At 30.6% G+C, this 26632-nt stretch overlaps 1 protein-coding gene across 3 annotated transcripts; it reads left to right on the plus strand.

Annotated features, from left to right (window-relative positions):
- Window positions 1-2188: 2188 nt before the first annotated feature.
- LOC127735680 (enolase 4-like) lies at window positions 2189-26346 on the plus strand. Of its 3 annotated transcripts, XM_052245938.1 has the most exons (15): window positions 2189-2560; window positions 4039-4083; window positions 5048-5131; window positions 8432-8625; window positions 9294-9440; window positions 10454-10468; window positions 13564-13729; window positions 14075-14203; window positions 15101-15163; window positions 17344-17508; window positions 18333-18398; window positions 22449-22574; window positions 23025-23220; window positions 24867-24934; window positions 25901-26346. In XM_052245938.1, the coding sequence occupies exons 1-15, from the start codon at window positions 2414-2416 to the stop codon at window positions 26135-26137; spliced, it is 1848 nt and encodes a 615-aa protein (XP_052101898.1). In that variant the 5' UTR covers window positions 2189-2413; the 3' UTR covers window positions 26138-26346. The 3 variants fall into 3 exon arrangements, with proteins under 3 accessions (XP_052101898.1, XP_052101900.1, XP_052101899.1); XM_052245940.1 differs by lacking the exon at window positions 18333-18398; XM_052245939.1 differs by lacking the exon at window positions 10454-10468.
- The last annotated feature ends 286 nt before the right edge of the window (window positions 26347-26632 follow it).

A 26632-nucleotide genomic window follows, 5' to 3' on the forward strand; every position in this document is an offset into this window, starting at 1 on the left:
TGCAAGACATAGGGATTTCAATCTGGTGGCTTTGTTGTAAACTATTTGTATAAAGCTTTATATTTCAGAGAGTAGCCGACCTGGAGGCTTCACACCTTGTATACAGATGCCTGATTTTACGATGTTTCCGTCTGTCGTACCATACTCAAACGTCCATTGTCCCTGACCTCATTTTCATGGTTCAGCCATTTCTTGAAAATAAAGTAGCTTTTTTATAATGTGAATTTCTCACTTATTATGAGTAATAGGATAACTATATTTGGTACATTGGCCCCTCCCACGGTCTAAATGTCCGTCAGACAGGATTCATCTGACCTCTTCCTCATTACATGATTAGGTCTGATTCTCAGATACTGTAAGCATTTGCAGCGGCGGTTCCAGGATTTTAGGTTAGGGGGGTGCAAACTTAAATTTTCACCTTGCGGAGCGAGGCAAAATTTTTTTGAGGTAAAATTATCTTCATATTCTTTATTAAGCTGAGGACAACCCATGCTTTGCAAATTTTAGGGGGGTGCACGCTCGCCACACCCCCGCCTGAATCCGCCCCTGGTAGGTCACTATATTTGGTATATTGGTATATTGTAAGGTGTACATGTCTGTCTTTCTTGGTTTTTGTGACCTTGACCTTATTTCCATAGATCATTGATAATGTTAAGTTTATGTGATACTTGAAGTAAAACTATCTTTAGGCTAATCAACATAAAATAAATCATAAATAGTAAAGCAGGCAAGACATTTCACCGTATGCACTGTTTTAGCTCACCTGGCCCAAAAGGCCAAGTGACATTTTCTCATCAGCAGTCTCCTTTCCCCTGAATGATGATTTTTATCCATTTTTGGCATTTTTGTCAAAACCTATATATATGAGTTAGAGAGAAACATTATGCCAGTTCCCGGGATACGGTAGGTAGTTAAATCTGTCATGTGACTTCCATCACCACGTGACCAAAATGTAGACATCGTCACTTCCAACACATGTTGAGCAAACGGGTGAAAAAGTTTCATCTTATACTGCACAAATTATTTGGGAAATTAAAATCTAATCAGTTGGTCACCCTCCCTTCAGTCGTACGGGAATTAAGATTTCATACTTACGGAACATAAATTATTTCTAGTCTACCCTGCAGAATGACGATTCTGAAAGTGCTTGAAACTTTAATAGAGCAGGGATACAGACGCGCCTTCTATCTAGTAAATGACATCATAAAGGTGTGCGAAATTGAAGATCTTTTCCGGTGAAAGACACATGATTCCAGAAATGGCCTTTTAAAAGCAAATTAAAGATCAGAAATATAATCTACAAGTAAGTCAACATGACCAAATTGTCACACTAGTTGTTGGATGTTTTGCAATTAAGGATGTAGTCAGGTCAGGTTTAGGAATTTTTGTCAGATGTTCGGACTCCTTAGGTTTTTTCCTACAATACAGGGTAAAATATTTTGCTCCATATCACCCACTTTTCTTTTCATAGAAGACTTCAATAGCTCATAAGAAGGTCATTACCAAAATTTAAGCACATTCTAGATTTTATTCTTACGATTTGAGACCCAAATAATGCCAATGCTAAATGTAAGGTAAATGTCTGGGTCAGCCTTTACCTGCCGTTTTAAAAAAATCAAATATCTCAAAAAGGAGTTCCATAACCTATCATTATTTTAAGCTTATTTTGTTCCTTAACTAATGCTCTTCTGACTTATAATATCAATTTTAAATATAAGATTTTTTTTAAATTTCACCTATTATAAACTACATCCTTTAGTGACGTTTTTTTTTTTATCTCAAAAACTGTAATAGTCTATACAATTATACAATAAAAATTAAATTACTAAATAAGATCTACACATAGGCAAACATAACTGATTGCAATAAAGGAAAGACAAATATCAAAATGTATTTTCAAATCTTTTGGAATATAGGATATAAAAATATTTAAAATACTAATTGTGTAAACTGTATTTTAAGCCATTGGTGTCTGATTTTTACTCTTTCTACAGTTGGTAGTTAGATAGTTTTCGCACCTGCATTAATTTGTTTCGTAAATACTTAAAAAAATGAAAATAAATTTAATCTGTTTCAGTTGAATTGAATCAAATAAGTTTAAAGGTATTAAATGTATTATATGTATAAGCTTATGTGTTTTGGTGGAAAATTTTGTGAATGCGAAACGGCGACACCAAAGTAACCTAGACAACATTCAAGATGGACGTCAAACAGTAATTTGTCCAAACAATTTCGCAGATGAAACCCCTTTCCACAAATATATGACAAATTTCAATGTCATTTGATAAGAATTAAGAAGGATTTTATAACTCTTTCTAGGTTTATTTTCAAATAAGGTGTTTCTGACGTGCAATTCCATTTCTAACTGTTAAAACCAAATATTTATATATAAATCCGTGTTAAAACCTAGACAATGTCGTCAACACGGGAAAAAAGAGAGTTATACGAAGCTAAGCAGAGGGCTGTGAAATATTACAACGAAAACGGTGTCCCAAAGAAAATAGAAGAAATAATGAATTCCATGTTTTATGATAATCCTCCAGATGTTTATGGTTATTTGGTAAGAATCATAATGTTAGATACTATGATAGATAGGTTTATATTGGCACAATTTGAGCAAGAGTTACTTCCATTTGGTTGCCATGTTGGAGGTCTACATGCACAAATTCTTTTTTAAATCAACCTAAACAACTTGTTATACTGACTGCTAGACTTTTGAAAAAGTTTATTTTCTGAACAATATTAATATCTTTTAGCCTTTTTCCTTCGAAACAAGAGCTTTTCAATTTAAACTCTTTCAAGAGCACAGGAATAGATAACATTCCTGCAAGATTCATCAAAGACCGCACGAGCATGCAAGCACTCTGACAAAACCTCTTGGAATACCGGAGTAACACAAACATCAAATTGCCAAAAAAATAAAACTGTTAGATTCATAAAAAATTTTGGACCAAGGTCTAGTGTCAGCCAACTGGAATTATCAAGTGTTTTTTTTTTTTTTAACATTGAAAATAAACAAGCAATTAAGATTAGGACACACATATTTGATCTATAACAACATATTGAAAAGAAAATTTTAGTAAAGTCGAAGTACAGCAGATATATAACACTAGATCATGCCATTTTAATTTTGTTGTTCCTAAAGTTAACAAAGTGGACATAACATATTTTTTCTCTAATACTATTAAAGATTGCAAATTGTGCTTCCAAATAATATAAAATCAATACATGACCGGGACGCATTCAAAGCTGCAGTAAAGCAACATTTGAAAAATAAGTAAATTTGATATATATTTACTTGTAAATAAAATTCAATTAATGCCATGCCTCCTCTTAATTTATGATTTTTTTAATATAAGCCATATACACTTTAAGGACCCCATTGAAAATAAGTGGAAATGCTTTCATGTGTTATCCTTGGAAGGATATCAACTTAAGAGTGCATTTTAGCCTTACCATATTTGTTTTATTTCATATTTTTAGTTACTCTTATTTTAATAAAATTGAGAATGGAAATGGGGAATGTGTCAAAGAAACAACAACCCGACCAAAGAGCAGAAAACAGCCAAAGGCCACCAATGGGTCTTCAACACAAGAGGCGGGCTCCACCTGGTCCCTAAACAAAAATGTGTACTGGTTCTTTGAAAATGGACGTCACACTAAACTCCAAAACATATAAATGAACTAAAATTAAAAAACATACAAGGCTAACAAAGGCCAGAGGCTCCTGACTTGGGACAGGTGCAAAAATGCGGCGGGTTAAACATGTTTTGTGAGATCTCAACCCTCCCCTATACCTCTAGCCAATGTAAAATAAACAAACACACAGCAATACGCACAGTAAAACATTGATTCCTAAATGTTTTTACCTTTTACCTAGCCTTGCTTGATTCATCACTATGATCTAGTTCCATGTTTTTTTATATGAAGTCCAATCTTTAAGGCCATATTAAAGCCTTCCTGGCCTACTCCTTTAAAGTGTTTGTTATTTCCATCAAACCGGTGGCCATCATTGAATTTTTTTTTTCTCTTTTTCAGTCAAAGTATTTTGAATCTTTGGCAAAGCCACCAACAGTTTCAAAGGTAAATATAAAAAACTTAAGAAGTAAAGAAAGTCAGTGAATGTCTTTAATAAAATTAAGCTTTTGAGAACATTTAATTGGTGTATTCCTACTAAGTGTATCATGCAGCTCCTTCTTACACAATGTATGCCAAGATTGCATGTGTTGGTGTACGTGTAGACATATGATGAGTTTATTGCTCAGATTAGGATGTCTGATTGATTGATTGATTGATTTTGGTTACAACCAACAATCAAACTTGAAGGATGTCTGAGGTTTGGCATTCAATTTTAGTGAGATCAGCTAAAAATTGACTGCTCTTTGAATTTCTGATCAATTAATACATACAAACATATATATACACTGATTATCTTAAATATTTTTGTACTTATTATTTACAAGTATTTTTTTATAACTTAGTTTGAAATGGAAGAAATTTATTTGTTAACTTTAATGGTTATGAAAGAAAAAAACATGTAACCTATCAGTAAGCCTAAATGAATTTACATATGTCAGACAAATGATGAAACAACAATTTCTCTGTTTTATATGAGATAATCATCATTTCAAGGAAACTTCAAATGAAAGTTTGACACATAGTCTCATAAAAATACCTGGAGCTTTCACATCTATCAAATCTGGTGCTCAGGTCTTTTACTGAGCTAATCATTTATATGGTGCAATTGACATAAAATTTATACTAAAACTTAGAAAACATGTCTTTTTCCTTAGTAAGTAATTACTTACATGTATTCTAAATGTCAAGTATCGTAAAATTTTTCCTTCTTTTTTAGAGGTTCCCGAGTTAGATACAAATATTTTCTTTTACAATGGTAAACTATGTTATTATAAAAAAAACTGTAAAATTATTATTTAATGCGAAGTTTTGTGATGTCTTTTTGTTTGTTTTGCATTATAGATGTTGTTGACAAAGTATTATTTGTTTTTTTTTATCTTAATTTTAATATTTTAATAATTTCTATTAGATTACTGCAAGACAAGCTTATGACAGTAAAGGACAGCCAACTGTTCAGACAGAAGTCTATGGCACAGTAAAAAATGAAGACAAGGTACTAGTGATAATATACATAAAACAGAAATCATTCACTTTTTTACTTATTTTCTTATAGGTGGTTCATTCTATTTTGATTGTATTTAGAGCTCTTAAAAAAAGTATGTTGACTCATAACAGAAAATTAAGAACTATGAACTATTGCTCATAAATGATACCCCTATAAGTATTTGGTAAGCAGGAAGTTGATGAGCAATGGATTCACATGGTATAGCATGCTCACGTGAAATTTGATAACAAATTTCAAGTACTCACAACACCAAAAAGTAAGAACTTTACAATTGTTGCCTCATATTTCGTGGAAATTCACTTTCCAACATTTTGTAAGGTTAAATATGACATCTCCCTCTAAATTTGAAATGCATTGAAAATGTAGGTAAGGACTATGACAACATGTAGGTGAAAACAATGACAAGATAAGATAAGATAATTTTATTAACCAATCATGGTGCCCAAAATTTGAGCTATACAATCAAATGAATTACAAAATAAAGCACCGTAAATGATTAGAATGATTAAAGTACATTTAAACTAAACACATGAATACACATTCGAACATAGTAGCATGATTAGAAACCATGTTATTGATAAAACATAAAGTTATTTTGGAAGCCACTGTGACCTGGAAAAATTCCATAATTTTATAGTCCTACGTCTATGGGAGACAACTCCTGATCGATTTTATTATATATTTTTTTCTTTCTCTTTTTTCAGACTACCGGTACATTGATATTTTCTAAGAGTTTCTTTCGTTCTTCAAAAAGGGAGTGTAATTGTTTAGATAAGTTTGAAGTAACAAACAAATCTTCAGTTGAGAATCCAAACAAATTTAATTTCATCAGATAACTTTGAAAAATTTTTGAATTTAGAATTTAAATTAGACAGATGTTGAGATCTAGTATCTTTTAGAACAGGACATTTTAAAAGAAAATGAAAGTTTGTCTTCAACTGCATTCTTACATAGCTTACACTTTCTGTCTTCAGCTTTAATACCAATATATCTCCCTCTTTCGATTTCAAGATCATGACAGCTAGTTCTTAATCTTGTAATTATATGTCTGTCTTTTTTTTAATTTATTGTTAAATATGGTTCAAACATAAAAATATTTTTTAATTCTCTGTAAGTTCTTAATTTATTGCCAGACTATATTGGTGCACTTCCCAGAATTGCTTTCTAAACTAGCTACCCAAATTTCTTTAAATTTTATTGTTAGAGAATTTTTTACTTTTTTTAATATATGGTTTTGCTTAAAATTTGACTGGTTTACAAATAGATAGTCTAAACCTAGGAATTTATATATATGTTTAATGTTTCCTATCCAAGATTCCTGGTTAGGTTTGTTCATAGAATGGGATAGATTTATGGCCTCCCATAGGATAATATTTGAAGGTTCAATATCTTTCATAAGATGAATCCAATATTTTAAGAACTATGACAAAATGTAGGTAAGACGTATGACAAATGTAGGTAAGACGTATGACAAATGTAGGTTAGAACTTTGACAAAATGTAGGTAAGAACTATGACAAAATGTAGGTAAGAACTATGTCAAATGTAGGTTAGATCTTTGACAAAATGTAGGTAAGACAAATGACAAAATATAGGTAAAACAATGACAAAATGTAGGTAAGAACTATGACAAATGTAGGTAAGAACTATGACAAAATTTAGGTAATAACTATGACCAAATGTAGGTAAGAAGTTTGACCAAAAGCAGATAAGAACTATGATAAAATGTAGGTAAGAACTATGACAAAATGTAGAGTTATGACAAAATGTAGATAAGAACTATGACAAAATGTAGGTAAGAACTATGACATGTATGGAAGAACTATGGCAAAATGTAGATAAGAACTATGACAAAATGTACTTAAGAATTATGACATGTATTGAAGAACTATGGCAAAATGTAGGTAATGACTATGACAAAATGTAGGTAAGAAGTATGAAGAAATTAAGGACAAAATGCAAATATTTATTTTCCTTTTCATTTGAATATAATTCAATGATAATTTTGCAACATATTTTAATTCTCAGATTTTAATTATTTTTTATAGCATTCTGTTATTATGGCATCATCATAAACAAATTTGGTAAAATTTGACTTTGAAAGTTCATTATCACTTAAATAGTTATCACCCATATACTATATTGACTTCCCATAAAAGCAATATACATACTAGCAAAAAAAAAAGAAAAACATATATGAAAAAGGAAATTTTAATCAAACTTCAAAGTAACAAATATATAATATAGGTCTGTCATCTTTTTCCTGGCCTGTGAATACTTTGGTGTATGGTAATTTTTTTTTTTTATGTTATTGACAACCATATGCATGAAAATTTAAGCAGATATTTACAAATTACTCAAGGACAAAACATTCTTTATCATACATTGTGGGGATATCAATATGTGACTCTTTTTTGCCAGGTGATTTTCTAAATATTGTTTAACATTTCACAGTGGTATCATACTTTAACTTTGTTTAAACCTGTTTATTTACTTTTGACCTTAATTATTTATCCCTTATAATTTTTATTAACTACCGTATGTATTTGCATTCAGGTATCACAGATCAATTTATTCGTTCATTGTGTGTTAATTTACGTTTTTTGATTGAGTTAAGCCTTCCAATTGATACTTTATAGTATGTCTTTCTATGTTGTGATGTTATACTATTGTTTCAGAAAAGGGAGAAGGTTTGGTACCATTTAAACATTTAATCCCGCTGCAAATGTTTGCACCTGTCCTAAGTCAGGAATCTGATGTACAGTAGTTGTCGTCTGTTTATGTACAATGTAATTCATACGTGTTTCTCGTTTTTATATAGGTTAGACTGTTGGTTTTCCCGTTTGAATGGTTTTACACTAGTAATTTTTGGGGCCTTTATAGCTTGCATATTCGGTGTGAGCCAATGCTCCATGTTGAAGGCTGTACCTTGACCTATAATGGTTTACTTTTATAAATTGTTACTTGGATGGAGAGTTGTCTCATTGGCACTCATACCACATCTTCCTATATTGAAGTAGATAGATTACTATCAAGTTTGCCCTCAGCTTGGCCTCAAGGAATGGTTGGCATCTGAAGGACAACAAACTTGCTCTTCACCTCATAACTAGTCAATAAGTGAATAATATTACCTTACAAAAAGAAAGGAGTGTCATAAAAGATTATAATCTTACAGAAAGGAAGTGGAGAGTTTTGAAAGAATGATGCCTGACAAAGGAGAGTCATATCAGAATATTATTAAATGTCAACTATGTTATTCATAACAAGAAGTTTTTTCTTTTATTTACAGTTGCTGTATACCCATGTTAGTTCCACAACCAACAGTTCCCTCCTGGATAATGTCAGAGTAGAAGAGAGAGAAGTGGATGACCAACAGAGACAGGAGAACATCAGTGCTGCTATTAACATATTGAACAGTGATATTAACAACAGAATTCATGCCACAGACCCAACACAACAAGATGAAGTTGATAGAGTTATCATGTAAGATATGATATAGAAGCTTAAAGTAGATTTTCTAAAACAGATTTTTGACCTTTTTAAAATAAGGCAACCAGAGGGTATTTATAATTATTTTGTTGAATTTGTCTGTTTATCCACTTTGTGTTGGTATTGTCCTATTTTCATTTTCATTAATGGTCAGTATTAAAGCTCAATTCCTAGTGCCAATTGCCTAAATTTATAAGAAAAAGGTGTTGTGCTATGATTCCCAATAAGTCAACTATCCACTAGAGACCAAATGATGTGGATTTAAGCAACTATATGTCACTATGGCATTCATAGTCAGCTATAAAAGGCCCCAACATGACAAAATGTGAAACAATTTTAATTCAATCGAGAAAAACCAACAACCTGATTAATGACAAAACAAAAAACTAGATGGCAGAAAGCAACCACTCATGTGGGACAGGCACCTAAAGAATGATACATTTGTTTGCAGTCATATCTATGAAATTACTCTTAAATGTTCATAAACAAAACAGTAGTCTACTAAGAGGTAAGATAATAACATAAATGTCATATTAACTTTAGCCTGTGATTAAAATAAGCAATCATCTGTTTGAAAGGGAATGCCTTCATTGACATCAACAAAACAAAGGACTGTAGTTTTGATTTGAATAAAACAAAGTTACCTATACTTTCTCTACCAGGAAATTGTATGAAGAATTAAAAGTAATTGAAGATGAGAGGTTGGCAAAAGAAGCAGAAGAAATGATAAAAGAAGATGGTGAATCCTCACACAGGGAAGATGATAAAGCTAGTGTAGCTAGTGGGAAAAAAGGCAAAAATTCTGCTAAGTATGTTATGCTAGGTAGATAAAACTATTAACATGTTCAGATCCAGATCATTTTGAAAAAAGTAGTTCCAGTTGGTGTTTTTATCAAAAAAGGCAAGTCACAGCTAGTCCAAACAATTATGACGTCTTTATGTCTTTGAAATCTATTTCATTTTGTTTTTGCTTGTCCATCTTCTTGCCAAAACAAGGATCTATAAAAATCTACATAGAAAAATACCCAGTGGTCCCTTACCTTACCTTAAACTTAATTATCTTCCTGCCAAAATTTTCATAAGGCCTCAAATGGTCCCTTAGCAGTCGTCATAATTTTTCGTGAAAAAACAACAATCATTGAAAGAAAATCATTCTGGATTTGTTATTGTGTAAAGCTTTATCAGTGTTAGAAGCTGGAAATTTGGCAAAATTGTAATATTTAGTTAGCTTGCTTTCAGTTCATCAAAAGTGATGTATAAACTATTTTGTTGAATAATGCATAATAAATTTTTCACTTAACAAGCTTTTAAAAAAATGTCTTTCAAAAAAGAATTATTTACAGATTTAATATTGGTGTGTATATATGAAACACTAAAAAAATTACATGAATAAGTTATTTTATTTAATTGCATAATTTGGTTAATATTTGATATTTTGATATTAACTTTTTCCTGCACAAAACCTTTTCCTTTTCATCAAGAGTAGAAGTAACACTATAAAATAGAAGATAGTTAACATTTAAAAGAATAAACCTGCTTTTGGGGATAATGTTAATAGGGTCAGTACAAGGAAACCTGTTAAAAACCAAACCTATATAAACCAGAACTGAACTCTTGTATCAGTATTCTTTAGTAATTTAACTTGTGTTAAGTAAACACTTGTCGAATCTAGAAAAAATCATCAGACAGTCCCAAAAAGGTTTTGGTATTGACAGGTTTCACTGTAAAAAGCATATTTTAATGTTAGAGACGTAATGTCTTAGCTTCTGTTGTTAATCAGAATGAAACATACAAATTGTTCATACTGAATGCTTTATTTCAGTGCAAGTCCAAAGAAGTGAGTTATTTATATTAGGTTTTGGTGCAAAAATCAATCAAAATATACTTATTTATACTGAGAAAATGTATAATGATGACTACAAGCACATTTTAGCTTATAGGATGGTGTTTAATGGAACCAATGTAGAATTTTTTTCTCTCTGTTATACTTTTATATCTGCAAACTGTAAATGTATCTACGACATTTTCTACTCAAATTTCTATTACTGTGGATTCATTTATTTTCATGGGTATTAATTTTCGTGGATAGAGAAAAAAAGACGTTTCGTGGTATACGTAAATTCGTGGATCGCTGATAACAAAAAAAAAAAAAATCCGATACGTAATTCGTGGATTTCTTTTTAATTTAGGAGATCATATACCCTCCTTGGTTTGATCAATAATAAAACAAACAAAAAAGAAAGAATTCATTGAAAAGGTTTTGAATTGTCAAAATCCTCGCTTGGTCATTCTAGGTTAAAGTGTTCATTGAAAACTTCTATTACAATAATGGACAGAGACAACTAATTATTTGTTTGTTTTACAATTTATAAATTCTTGTCGGAATTTTATAAGGCATTTAAAACTCTATGATCAAAAGCTCATTTCCTTAATCACGATATAATATATAAGTATAAGTAAAAGGTGTGAAAATAAATGTTCCTGTCATAAATAATATTACCTACGGGCAATATCCCCGCACCGTTAATCCTATTGATTTTTAATCACCAGTAAACCAAACTATGACACGGTAATTAACAACTTGCATTTATTTTCCATGAACAGTTTAAATCAATTTTAAAAAGTAAATTGTCACTGATATTCGATATATTTATTATTGATTTAATCAAAATACTTGTATCTTCTTTCAAGAAAAACACGTGTTATGTGACAATGTTTATCGTTAGTCAACACTATACTAGAACTGCATAACATAACTGGAAATAAACATCCGACTCCATACACATTTCTCGGGATTATTTTTCGTTGAATTCTTAAATTCGTGGTTCGCTGTGACCCACGAAACCCACGAAAATTGGTATACCACGAATAAAAATGAATCCACAGTATCACATTGTATCCAATTTCAGTGGTGTCAGCCTATTTTTCTCATGTGTATGTGATGTTATTTCAGTCTTTATTTTAAAAAATCTTTACTTAAATCAATCAAATATATGAAATCTTTATAACTCTGGATTCATTATTATTCGAGGGATACCAGTTTCCTTGGATTTCTTGGGTATAAGTAAACCAAGAATTTAAATGTTCAATGAAGTATAAATTTTGTAAAGGCTTGTTTGCAGACTTTGGGAAAATTTCCATATTAATTATCCTGGAAAACTCATTTTTTCCACAATCCACAAAATTAAATATCCTCAACAACTCCTTTTTTCCCACAATCCACAAAAATTGGTACATTTGTACCCACGAAAATTAATGAATCCACAGTAAAAACATCTTGTTAATAACTTTTTAGGTAATCTATATCTAATTGCCTCAAACTAAAAAAAAAATTTCCTCAGAAATTTTCAGTTTTTGGACAATTCTCAAATGTTTGCATTGAAGTTCAAATTAAATCATAAATGAATCTTTAGAACCATTAACTGAGTGTGCCTGTATCTATGAAGCTTTTGGTTTAACTTTGGTTTTAGATTTAGATTTTCTCAAAATTATAGAAAGCACTTTATTATCTTATATAATTGTTACAATGCATAATGCAGTAGCATATTAATTCATTTATAAAATTTCTGTGAATTTGCAAAAGATATTCTGGCAGCATTTGGCAAAACCGTGAAATTAGATATCCTCGAAAACTAATTTTTCAGCAATCCATGAAATTGAATTTCCTCAAAAACTCTTGTTAATAACTTTTTAGGTTATCTTTATCTAATTGCCTCAAATTTTAAATTCTTTTTTTTCCTCAGAAATTTCAGCTTTTGAAAAAATCTCAAATGTTAGCATCAAAGTTCAAATTAAATGATAAATGAATCTTTAGAAGCATTACCTGAGTGTGCATGCATCTATATGAAGCTTTTGGTTTAACTTTGGTTTTAGATTTAAATTTTCTCAAAATTATAGAAAGCACTTTATCATCTTATATAAATGTTACAATGCATAATGCAGCAGTATGTTATTTTCATTTATAAAATTTCTGTGAATTTGCAAAAGATATTCAAATTGTTTGTATTTTTTATAACCTGTTATTCTTACTACATATGCATGTTAGTGTAGTATTTAATATATGTTATATTACTGTGTTATTGTTCAGAAAGTAATAGTAAATTAAATGTATGTGCTTGAGACAACAAGTACAAGTAGATTCCTTCAAGTTTTGGGGTAAAAATAGTACACTTTCCCAGAAAATTTTTGTATAGAACATTTTTGATATTTTGAAGGAGTAGAGTCAGGAAGATAGGAATATTTTTTGCTTGAATAGTAAAGTTCTTTAATCCTTTTAAGATAATGATGATTTCATTGAAAATTAAAAAGAGGGTACCTATTGCATTAATGCTTTAGTTTTCAACATAGAGTCTTGAAATCTCTAGCATGTTTGTATACATAAAATTTATTAAATATGTGCACCTCACTTTATGTAAACAAATTCAAAGAATTTTTTAAGAATATCCAGAGGATGAAACTGCATGTATCCATTTTATTTCCTGTAAAATACTCCTACTGTTTTCTACCAAGAGCCTTCAAGTTTTCTAAAATGCCTGCTTATATATTAAAGATGTGCCTCTAACTTTGTGAAACTTAATCAGTGTAGAGGACCAGTTACAATGGAAATAGTTAAAATGGAGGGTGCTAATTTTTTCTTTGAACAATAAATTCATGCTGTTTTAGCTACATATATACTATGCCCTGGAATAATGTAATTTTCTTTAGTATTGCTATAGATCAGTAGAAATCATCTCTTTACTAGCTGTTGGCCAGTAGTAGCAAATACCTAATACTCACTAAGGCATATAGAATGTTGGCATCATTACTGTTAATGGCATTTCAAATTACAAAGCATAAGTATTGAAACTTGTCCATTTGAGTCATTTAGCTAAGAGAGACAGTACAACACAAATTTTATTGTCCAATACAATTGTTGAATGTATTTGTTTGTAGGAAGGGGAAGAGTCAGACTGCTGTATATGTTCCAGATGAACCTAAAGAAAAGTTAATATGTGGTAGTAATGCCTTCACAGCTATCAGTCAAGCTACTTGTTGTGCAGCAGCTCAGGTCAAGCATATAGATATATATGAGCATGTTGCTTGCCTTAGACATGGTGAGGTAGGAATAAAAGATTGGCAAATTTTAAGCAAAGAATTAGAACTACACCATTTAAAAATCAATTAGATAGTATACAAAATTTAATTAACTTTACTGTAAAATACTATCAGTTTTAAAAAAATATAAATTTTAGGAAATGCAGCACAAGAAATACAAGGAAATAGATATGACTTTAATTCAAAAGTAGGAAATCAAAATTGTTTTGCACTGAAAAACACCATAGAACAGCTCCATGAAACAGCTATAGTGATGGATGATCTATAATAATAGTTAGGAATACATGTAACAATACTGTTGAGGTCTGGTGTTTATTTATTGTTTAGACAGTTATTTTCAATTTGACAGATTCCAGAAAAGTTTTCAGTACCCTTACCCATGGTGACTATTATTCAAAGTGGTAGAGCTGCACCAGGAAAACTGAATTGTGTAAAGGAGTTCATGGTTATTCCTAAGCATGATATGCCTCTCAAAAAGGTATTCTATATTCAACATATGATGTATTTTGAATCTAAAGGACACAGTGCAATATTAGGACCTTATTTGATCTTACTCAAACATTTGACTAAAATGGATTTGCCATTTAATAATTCTTTGAATGATGTTTTGGTTAAATGCTACTGTTCATATAAATATTACTAGAAAATACCAGTGAAATATACTTTGGTTCATAATTTGAAGATATATAGTTTTGATCCGCACCTGATTTCAAATGTTTCCGTACTCAGAACCACCCCTATATATGAGTGGGCTGAAAATTTTATGCATTAATATGAATGGGGGGTGGGGTGGGTCACTTTCCAGCCGCACTTCTGTACCCATTTTTATTCGAAAACTGAAGTAATCCCCCCCACCTTTTCATGTTAAATTGCTGCGGTTCCTCGGAAGGGAAAGCTCTTGACGTGTAAAAATCTGTTGTTAAATTGCTGAGAGCGTCAAGGGAATGTGTATCACAAAGTGTTTCAGTGTAAGGTCAATATTGATCGTATCTGCTACAAAATAAAATTTAATTTTGCCGGGCAGATGTGCAATGACGGAAATGATGACGGCACTTAAATTTCAGAGCTGAACCTCGTGAAGGACGGTCGATCCGAACTGTTTTTTTTCCGATTTTAACCCCCAAATACCCCCCAAAAGATCTTGAAATGAACACATAATAAACTACCCTGGTCATTACCCCTTTGTGGTATAAAACAATATTCATGGATTTTATGTGAAAGAAGAAAGCGCGACACCCAATTTCAACTCTATTCATTTAGTAATATAGATTCTTTCAGCTGTATTTACCTAATTGTCCAAAGAGTAAAAAACTTACTGTTGCTCACTCTAAAATCTGTTTCTGCAGTAAAATTATTTTTTTTTACTTTCTTTCAGAGTATGACCTACATTCAACAGATATATAATTATGTTGCCAAACAGTTCTTTGCTAAAGGTGGGGTAGGTACTTTTTGTAATTTTGAAAGATCACAATCAAGAAGTAATAAGACTTCATAAATTAATAATTCTATACAACTTGTTATATAGATATTGATAAATAAAACAAAATATGACTTAATAATAATGATTCTGTACAATTTTGTATATTATTTAATTATACACTGTTTGTTATTAAAAATTCTTCCCTTCCTTTAGAAGTCAAATTTTCAGGATCAAGATGACAGTATTTCAGATCAGTCTCCTGTGGTATAAAACTTTTTGTTAATGTAGTACTGAATGAAATGAAATCTACTCTTATCTTTTAAGATAGATAAATGGATGCTTTTTAAGTTACTGGTGATAGAAGGATTTATAGTGCCTTGCCGAACATATCTTTTTAGGACCTCACCTAATATATCTGTTTTAGGCCCTTGCCAAACAATAGCTGGACAGTATGCTACAAATGTTTTAAAGTCTTCTACTTTTGCCTCACTTTAATTTACCTTGAAATAGATCATTATGCATGATATGATTGTTTCTAAACACCAGAAGGGGTAACAACATTGGAATTTATATCTTGAAGGTCCAGGTCACAAATATAATTTAACAGAAGAAATCATTCATCCATCTGCACTGTTCCTTTGTACTCTGTAACCTTTTTCCCGTTTAAAGATTTTCTCGCTGTGTTGAAGACCCATTGGTGGCCTTGGACTGGTTTCTGCTCTTTGATCAGATTGTTGTCTCTTTGACACATTCCCTGTTTCCATTCTCTATTCTATTATACCATACTACAAGTGATTGCATTTAAATTTAGATCACAAAAATTGTTCTAATCAATTGCTTTAAGTAATATTACCCAACCAACCACATGCTGAAATATTGATGACTGTCAACAATAGAGAGATGATCAAACACCAGATTACAAAAGCATGCATTGTAATCACCTGTTAATAATACCTGATCATGTTTTGATATAACTTCAACTTTTCTTACAGGTGGGGCCCTTTCTGATCGCTCTCATCTCTATCCTCCGAGTTTCAGTTTTTATTTAATCAGAAAGAGAATTGTAGTGTTGTTTCTTAGCTATACCTATGTCTTTCAAAACTTTAAATCTGTGATTAGCAAGTTATTCAAAGATAACAGTTATCAAATTGAAAGATGCTTTTCTTACTGCTGCCTAATCAGTGCTTGAAATAAATAAATACTAGCAAGAAATTAAGACATGCCATTTGATTGCGTAGCTTTTTTTAGGTATTGTTTTCCAAAATGAAATTCTTATTGAGAGGAAAGTCATAATTCCAATAATATTTAAATCAAGATTAATAGTTGAGATCTATTTCTTTCAGCGAGCTAAAGAAGTAAGTTAGGTATTGAAAATGGGAGGTCCTTCCTCAGAATTGTAGTAGAGTTATCTCCCCTACCTGCTAGTAGTTATAAGATATATATGATATTTAGACATACAGATTTTCTCATTTCGCCCATTTAATAGCTATATAATTATTCATAAACATTTTTTTTCCCCACATTTCATAAAGTGTAACTTATTTTCAAGATATTATTTTTAAGGATTTATGAAGAGTAATTGTTGAAATTATTTTTCTTTTTCAAAGATTTTTTTTTAATGCTGTACAGAAAGTATAGGTAGATTGTATAATGTAGGAAAACAAAATAATGTTAGTATCTGAGGAAAGATATTGCTTGTCCCCTGCAGTTTGACCTTATATGGAGATATTGATTGTATATTTAAGATTTATGCTAGGTGAAGGTAGATTGAGATAGTCAAGGAACATGGTATATAAGATTAGAAGTAGCACATTGGTTCCTGGATTTGTAGACACCAAGACTATTTTTCAATGGGATTTCACTATGGAGTTTGATTCACTTAATTTTTACATACCTATTTTATATATTAGTTTTTTATTGTTGTTATTTCTGATATGAATTACAAAATTAAATACTATATAGTAAAATTGAATTGTTATCTTTTTTTTCAAAAAGATTTATGTTCCAGTATTTTAGATGATGAAGTGTATTTGTCATTGCAAGGTGATTAATCTTAGAAAAATAACTACTTGTATTACCATATTAAATTGTTTGGGCTAAATTTGTGTATGCTACTTACTGAATACAGGGAAAATATTACTATAACATGTATTATTATTATGAGTATTATATATATTAGTACATTATATTATTATTAGACAGCTACAAAGTTAGTAAATGACATTGGTGCCATGTGTCCAACATTTGACAAAGCAGAACAAGGACTAGACTTACTTCAAGAGGCTATTACTAACTGTGGATTAACAGTGGGAGAAGACTTCTTTATTGGTTTAAATTGTGCTGGACCAGAAATGTTTGACTATGTAAGTACTGTTAACCTGAAGTTTGAAAGGAAAAAAAGTTCATCATATTTTCAATTACTAAATTGCAATCATGTTGTTATAAAGACAATCTTTTGAGCATATTTATTTATTGAAGTATCATAAAATTGTTTAGTTTTTTTTACTATGATAAGCTATTTTTGATTGAAGAGTATAGATACTAAACTTTTTGCCTGTGTGTATAATTGAACCACTCTTTTAGAGTTTTGTAATGATTTTTGCACTATTTTATGGGACATGATGCTATCACATCACAGTCAGATAACACACATGGGATTAAAGCCATACATTTATATATGTGTGTATCTTGTGTAAATCCGATGCCTGACACATATAACACATGTGCTAATATTTGCTCATGTGTTGTAATGTCCAAGATTATACTTGATAGTGTCACATGACTGACTTTAGTCTCCACCTCCTCTGATAACATTTGATAATTTGATATTTCTGTTCTTGATTATTTACTGTTTATTTATTTATTTATTTGTTTTTAATGCTGTTAAATATGGTCTGAACACTTATATGGTTTGTATTTTGGTTGCTTCTAATATTATTAAAAAAATTGCCACTGGACGTTAAACAAGCAATATTCCTTCAATATTGTTCATATTTGATTTGTCATATTTATAGCATCCTCTTTTGAAAACTGAACTTAAAAGATGCATATAGATCGAATTCTAAACTTTCCAAATTTCAAGTTATCAAAGTGTTATATCCGGAGATGTGATATATAGAGTCAGTTTTTTACATGAGACACATTGCCACTATTGTGTATAAGGTAAATAATATATATTATAAAACAGGATCCAGTTCCCATGGCTGGTAAAAGTGATAAAGTAGCAAACTTCCCTGGTCAGGACATGCACAAGGTAGTAACTGGTAACCATGTCAACCTAACATGTGTTTGTTTTATTAACAACTACCATCATTCATAGATTTACAGTTGTATGAAAGAGAGGTCTTAACATTTCACTGATGTGCTTTGCAAGTTTCAGATTTTTTTTCAGAACTAGTAGATTGAGTAATGAAATGAGGTCTGGTAGAATTATTTTTTCACTTTGTAGTTTATAATATCTCTTTGAAGACAGTACTGTTATAAAAAATACATCATAATTCATTTTTATACGCGACTATTATGGTAAACCGTTGTCCGTCCGTCGTCAACATGTCGGACAATAACTCAAAAACACTTTAACCAATTTGCATGAAACTTTGGTGAATTGTTTATATCTATTGACGTGAGCTCCCTTTCATTTTTTATAAATTTTAGATTTTACGTTTCCGAGTTATGGGTTTTATTCATTAAAAAAGGGTGATTTTCCAGTTTTCGGACAATAACTCAAAAACACTTTCACCAATTTGCAAGAAACTTTGGTGAATTGTTTATATCTATTGACATGACTTCCCTTTTGATTTTTATAAATTTTAGATTTTACGCTTCCAAGTTACGGGGTTTTATTGTCTCGCCTTAACGGAGTCAAAAAGCGAGACAAAAGTATGCTGTTTCTGGTGTAGGCAGCGGCTTCAACAATGTATTAGACTTAAGTTTGTGATTAGGTCTAGTTTATGGTGAACCACAAGTGGTAGGTTAATGATATTTGGTATGCAGTTGTATAAGCATTGGCATATCTCATTTCCATGGAGATTATTTGGCCCTGCCCCCTCATTCATGGTCTATTGACTTTGAAACTTTTGCTTAGTTTTCATGTATTAGTTTGTGATTAGGTACGTTTAAGGGGAACTGTTAGTGGTAGGTCAATGATAATTGGTTTGCAGTTGTATAAGCATTAGCACATCTCATTTCCATGGAGAATATTTGGTCCTTACCCCTCAGTCATGGTCTATTGACTTTGAAACTTTTGCTTAGTTTACATGTATTAGTTAGTGATTAGGTCAGTTTAAGACGAACCACTTATGTTAAGTTAATGATATTTGGTATGCAAATGTATTGGCATTTGCAAGTTTCATTTCCATGGAGATTATATAACCCCACCCCCTAATTATGGTTCATTGACTTTGAAACTTTTACATAGTTTACAAGTTAATGTTTGTGTTTAGGTTTGTTTAAAGGGAACGACTTATGAAAAGTCAATAGTATTTGGTTTGCAGTTGTATTAGCATTGTCATATCTCATTTCCATGGAGATTGTTTAGCCCTGTACCTTCAGTCATGGTTCATTGACTTTGAATATTTGCATAACTTACATGTTAAAGTATTGCTATTTTAATTTCAACATTTGCATTATCAAAATAACAAATAGGCGAGACATATCTCTGTGTTAACAGTTTATTATAAATTTTAGATTTTATGAGTTAGAGTTTAGAGTTATGGGATTTTATTCATAAAAAAGGGGTGATTATCCAGCTTTCAGACAATATCTTTAAAGTGCTTTGAGCAGTTTTCATGAAACTTTGGTGACTGGTTTATATCTATTAAGATAACCTCCCTTTAGTTTTTAATAAATTTCTGATATGACATTGAGAAGTTATTGAACTTTATTCTTTAAAAACGCAACAGGCGTATCATGCGCTCATGGCGCAGCTGTTTATTGAATGGTGCTCTGGGCAGGTTCATATTTTTCTGTTTTCAAGTGTCCACATAAGGGTCAAACCAAAGACTTAAACACATGTATTTTTTGCTTTTCCATTAAGAACACAGCATTTAGGAGAAGGAGCAAAAACTGGTCGGAGTCAGAATAATGTGTCTTGGTAGGGTGAAATGTTCTCCCAGGGACTGTGACCTTACGTTCTTTTTAAAAAAAATTGACTCAGCATGTCTGCCTAGTACAAAAAAGTTTTCATTTTCAAATCAGATTAGCATGTTCTCATTCTAATATGCATGCACTATTTTCATTGCCATTTCAAATAATACAATTCTGTAAATTTTCAATTTAGCCATTGAAAAATTATAGTACTTGAACTGGTATTTTCCCCCTCTTACCACACTCCCCCCAAGAAAAAAAATAGCAATAAAAAAACAAAACATACAAAAATGAAGAAAAAAAATAAAAATGAAAAGGATCCAGTTTATCTTGACCATTTTTTAAGAAATTTCCATTGGAGTTTTAGTATTGGTAAATAAATGGAAAGAAAAAATTGAAAGTTATCACTATAAATTATAATGTAAGTAAATCATTTGTACTCACTAAAAGAAAAAGAAAAAAGTAAAATGAGGCTTGCTTTTTTTTCTCCTATTTTTTTTTACAAATAATTGCATATTTGCTGTATTGATGATAAGTTTTTTTTAGTTTTTACGTAGTTTGTTAAACTTAGTAAAAACATGCATACAACATTGTTTATGGATATATTTATAAAATCTTAGTAAAAAAATAACATTTTTAAAAATCAACAATGATAAAGTGTGTAGTTCAAGAATTTAACAATTTAACAATTTGTAGATTTTGTAGATTGGTACAGTGGGTTTGAATAGGTACATTTTTAGAATTAACTTCATAATTAGTGTACAGAGAGTCCAACTTTATGTTGTGTTCTCTGTTTGAACCATTTTACTTGCTGATAAAATATTGATGTACAATTTTATAGAATTTTTTCGAACTTTAATATGTCGGTATAATTTCATTTAGTTCCCACCTTCACCAGACACTGTGGTATGATATACCTGTATTACTTAGAGGCTAGATAGTCTGGATGTTTTGTTTAAAAAATGCCAATATTTTACTTTAATTTGTCTATTGCTGTTTATTTTTTATCAAATGTACAACACTTGAATAAACTTCATCAGGGAAGCTTATGACCAAAGGTTTAAAAAGCCCTTAACTTTACAATATTTGAGAGCATAAAAACTGAACTTTGCCTGAAATTATTGCAGCATTGAAGTTTTAGCTCAAATACATAGTTTCCGTGAACTAGAAAAAAAAACCCAGATAAAGTTTATCTTTTAAATTATTTGAGTTTATTTGATAAAATCTCAGGAATTAATAAAAAGAATATAGAAAAATAAGCTTGCTTTAAAATTTTGAATGTAATATGATGTTGCTTGATGGAATACATATTTTCTAAAGAAATTGTTACTGCAGATTTTGACAATATTTATAATTTCAATTGAAAAAAAATGCTTGAAGTGTAAATATATACATGTGTGTTTAATTATATATCAGCCAGAAATATTTGGCTTTAGATTGCTGTGACTTTATGTTGAAATATGCTAACATTTTATGTGTTATATTAGCTAATATTGCCCAAGGCCACTGTGTGAGCTAATTGTTATTGTCTGATATACGTGTCATCATAAAAGTAAGACCTTCTTGAAGAGAATAAGCAAATAGGGCAAATTGGTCCTTATGGCTATCTCTTTGGGGGTAACACACACATGTTATTCTTATTGTTTCAAGTACCAACCTACTTGGGTCATCATTTGCTAGATTCAATATATAGTTTTACCTTTTAATATTTTGTCAATGGATTTTTGCACAAACAATGTGTTTCAATTCCTGAGATGGTAAGCTCTCAGCATTTAATCCGCAAATGTGTTGGAAGGATATATTAATGTCTGGCTGAGAGTTTTTATGTGTCATAGAAATATTGTTGACAGACATCTACTTGCTGCAATTTGAAGATTAGTATAAATCTAACATGACGGCCTATTATGTACATTATTTACATATTTGTGCATCTCCTTTAATTAGGGATAGATTGTGCATCAGTGACAGATTAAATAAGTGAGATAATCATATTTTTCAAGTATAATACCATGATTTACATAAACTGAAGATACATATACTAGCTAAAGCGATTTGTTTTCTGTTCTTATTTATACCTGGATGCCTGGATATGTGCCATATGATCTATAAGTCAATGACTTCTTTTGTCTTGTGTTAAAGCTGAATTTCTTTGAATGAAAAAAGTAAATGTTATGAAATACTTCATGTTATATACAATCGTCTTTTTTCTTCCTTGCAGGAAAAAGGAAAATATGAGGTTATGGTTGGAATTGCCAAGGTTGCTGATGATCTGGTGGAGTTCTGGTGTGACTTGTTAACTAGATATCCTTCCATTATAGCCATAATTGATCCAATGAGGAAACAGGTATGATTACTACATTCATGATAATTTTGTTGAATTTTTTTTTTCAGAGATAAGGTTATGCAGCCACATTTTTAAACTCTATTTCGCCTTAGCTGCACAAGCTTCAAAGTGGATTGGAAATTATAGCGAAATTCTATTCCTTTTTATTTTTCTTAATACAAATGAGCTATACCAAGCTGCTGATACATTAATTATATTGATAACTATGAAGTGAAAATATGTGATTGTCAAAATTCATCGCTTCAAGACAAAAGATTAGAAGTTCATGTACTCGTTTCATGATGCTCAAGGCCAAACTGATTGAAAATCTAAATTCTAATACAAACTTTAGTGAGCTAATAAACTAAAAAAAAAAGCCAAAATTACTATTGCTGAAAAGATGCGAATAATATATATTAAAGAAACAAATCACAATTTAAGAACATATATTTTCTTGCTACTTTTCTAAAGGAAGAAGAACATTGGATGAGATTATGTGATAAAATCAGTGACAGATGTTTAGTTATTGGTAGTCGAGCATACCATCGACCAGGGTTACTGAAAGACGAGGAACTAACAGATAATTTCAAATCCAGTGGAATTGCATTTAAATTAGAACAGTTAAATACTGTATCTGATATTCTTACTTGTGTTAAAAAAATGGAAGGTAAAAACCATAAATGGTTGTGATATAGCACACTCTGGGTTTGTTAAGATGACGGATATTTAAAAATGATAAAGTGTTTCTGATTAATTTAACTAGGCTGGATGAATTGAAGTTACCTAAAAGACTTGGAATAATTTCTATAAAACATCACTGTATCATTTTGTATGAATATGGTCAAACTTTGATAGTTTGATTATCCACCAATGGGCTATATACTATTATTATTGTTAAAGTGATTAGATTGTTAAGTTAAGGGTTACCTATAATAAACATTTTTATATGTAATTAAGGGGCATACTTTTGGAATAATCTTACCATACAATAAAATATGTTTTTAATTTTACAGTTTTACACTCAAATTGTAAAAAAAAAAAAAAAAACAAATATCATGCAGAAGTTCATCAGTATAATCAGTAAAAACTTATCTACTATGTATCTTGAATTCTTGAATTTGTGGGTTTATTTCTCAACTTGGAACAACTTTTTCGGTCACAATGACCTACATTTTATACTGATATACCATTAGTTATGTTTTCCATTAAGTTCCATATCTGGGAAACCAATAACTGTAAAACAGTAACATTTAACTTATAGATTGTACAATCATCTTGTATTATACTATGGACCCTTTATAATTTGTGGGATACCAATTTGTGTGGATATTTATATACATGAACGGTGAACCACAGATTTATCCTCATATTATGGGTTTTCATTCTTTTAAAAATGCATTGTGACGTCACAATTTCCATTGAAAAAGCACACACAGAATAAATTCATATGACGTACAAAAACATATGATCTGACCATAAATGTCCAATTAAGTTTAAATTTTCTATAGGCTTGTATGCAGACTTGGGCAACACCACCATATCAAGCATCCACGAAATTACAATTTTTCCCAAGAAAAATAAACCAATCCATAGTGGTATAATGCATCTCAGAAAAATATTGATCATGTCAAATCAATGAAAAGTGTACCTACCAGTATATTCTTAAATATTTTCATTTCTTGTTTTTGTGAACTGCAAAAAAAAAATATGTTAGTCTGTCATGAGAATCTTAAGGTGTAATACCACCAAATCATAGTACGTCACATCCAGTTGCATACGAAAAAGGGTCGAAAAAAATATTCCCTTGAATTTGACAGTTGTAGGTAATTAATCCTACATTTCATTGCAGTAAACAAATTCTGGGTCATAAACATATATCTTGGGTATTTCAAAGCACCATTATATTTTTATTTGGGGTTTCTATAGAATATTTTGGAAACTTGAGGTTACATGGTTACTAAAGCTTGTACACAGGTAAAAAAGAGATGAAAATTTGATTGGTTAACTTCCAGTGATGGTTATTTTCTTATATGCAATGAAATGTTATGTGAAATTTTTTTTACTACTGGATAGGATAAAACTTTACTCATGCCAAGTATTTCTTTATTTTAAACAAAGATAAATTCTGCACAAGTTTTTGAAAAGTGCAAATTTAACAAAGACTAATAGGTGAAAATCAATGGTGGTATTACACCACATTTTTCTTAATAGGCACCAGTATATTTAAATAAGACCAATTTACTCACTTTAATTGTGAACAAATGTTTTGAAATGGTGTTAATTTTAATGTTTGTTTTTTGTTTTTTATTTCAGAGGATGATAATCAGATAGTTATGTCTTCATGTCAGGGGGAGACAACTGACACCTTCCTGGCAGATTTTGTAAGTTTGAAAAAATATATACCAACTCTTTTATTGAAGCAAAGATATATTATGAATAATTACATTGAATAAATGTTTCATAAAGATTCTATCATTTTGATTGGCAGAGAACAATCACATGATGTTTTAAAGCATTGTTTTATGTCCCATTGAAACATAACTAGATAATCTGCATATTCTTTCCATGACAACATTAGACACATTTTTTAGAAATCCTTAAAACAAAATTTTAGAAAAGTTTTTTTGCGGGTACAAATAATCAATTTGCTGCAGTCATCACAAATACACCCCAATAAAACTACAAAAAGAAACATTCAGTTCTTAAATAAAAGCAGTTGTGGGTAACTTTTAAAGAGACAGAAACCCATCAACACAATAAAATTAAAAAAAGATAAACAGATGCTACTATACCTTTTCCTAAAAAAACAGACAACTATCCTCCTTATATTATGTGAATTCTAATTTGCCAAAAGTCCAGGCCTTTCAAAACTTTACTCAGTACCCTGGGTACATAATTTGTGCTTGAAACACCAAATACAGTATTTTGTTTGGTTGATTTTTGAGTCTGAGTACAATTATCGTACTTGAAAGTTTTATGAATGTCAGCCCAGATAATCTGTTTGCCTTAGTCTAAACCATGTCTCTGTATGAGATTAATATAAATAAGACTCCTTATATAGATGACAATATTAATAGTCATCAAAATAGTTTTCTGAACACATTATATGAAAAACATAACTGATCTCAAAAAAGAGATATAGAAAATAAAAATAAAATGGTTTGCTGTAAACAGTTGACGACCAATTAATACCAGTAATTCTATAAAAGGAAATATTTCATTATTTTGTACCAAGATTTTCTTGGATAAAGACAAAATGTGAATCCATGGTTTACAGCAGTTCATGAACATGTTTTTTTTTATTGAAGTAACCCATTATTCATAATATTACTGAATTTATTTTGTAGGCAGTAGGTGTAAATGCAAGATTTATCAAAGTTGGGGCACCAGTAAGAGGGGAGAGAACTGTGCAAATAAACAGACTTTTGCAAATTGAAGAACAATTAGAAATGAAAGACAAATTAAAACCATTAGAACCTAATGCATTTCCTCACATAGCCCCTCCACCTCTGCCTGAACCAGAGGAAGGAGAGGGCAATGCACAACCTGAGGAAGAAGCAAAGAAAGATGGGAAGAAAAAGTGAAAATTAAATAGATAAGACAATAAATTTTTCAAAGAAGAAAATAACTGTGATACCCAATATTCCGAGTTTTCAAGATTATTAAGATTACTGTGCATATATTGCACATCCAGTGACTATACATAAAGTGAAAAATAAGTTGATTCTGTTTCTATGTGATAGATTATTCCATTTTATTGTTATACATTTTTTATCATAAAGGTGAAAATGAATGCATTCAACAACTTTCTTTATGCCTTTGGCAGAGTATTTCAAGCCAAATTATTCTTTGTTTTGTATAATAGAAAGCTGATTTTGTGAATTAATGCTTTATGAATGCAAGTGAAGCAGTAAATTTTGCAGGAAGCATGACAGGCTTTGGCTGCCATGCTCTTTGTCTAATGGAATGAAAGTGAAAATCTTCATACAATCTTGCCCAAGTTTGTTTTGCTTTTATTATATCCCCTGAAATTATTTGTGCTGAGCATTTAGTTACTGCATTGTCGGTTTGTCCAGAAC

The sequence above is a fragment of the Mytilus californianus genome, unplaced genomic scaffold, assembly GCF_021869535.1.
Source record: "Mytilus californianus isolate M0D057914Y unplaced genomic scaffold, xbMytCali1.0.p SCAF_3, whole genome shotgun sequence".
Lineage (NCBI taxonomy): Eukaryota > Metazoa > Mollusca > Bivalvia > Mytilida > Mytilidae > Mytilus > Mytilus californianus.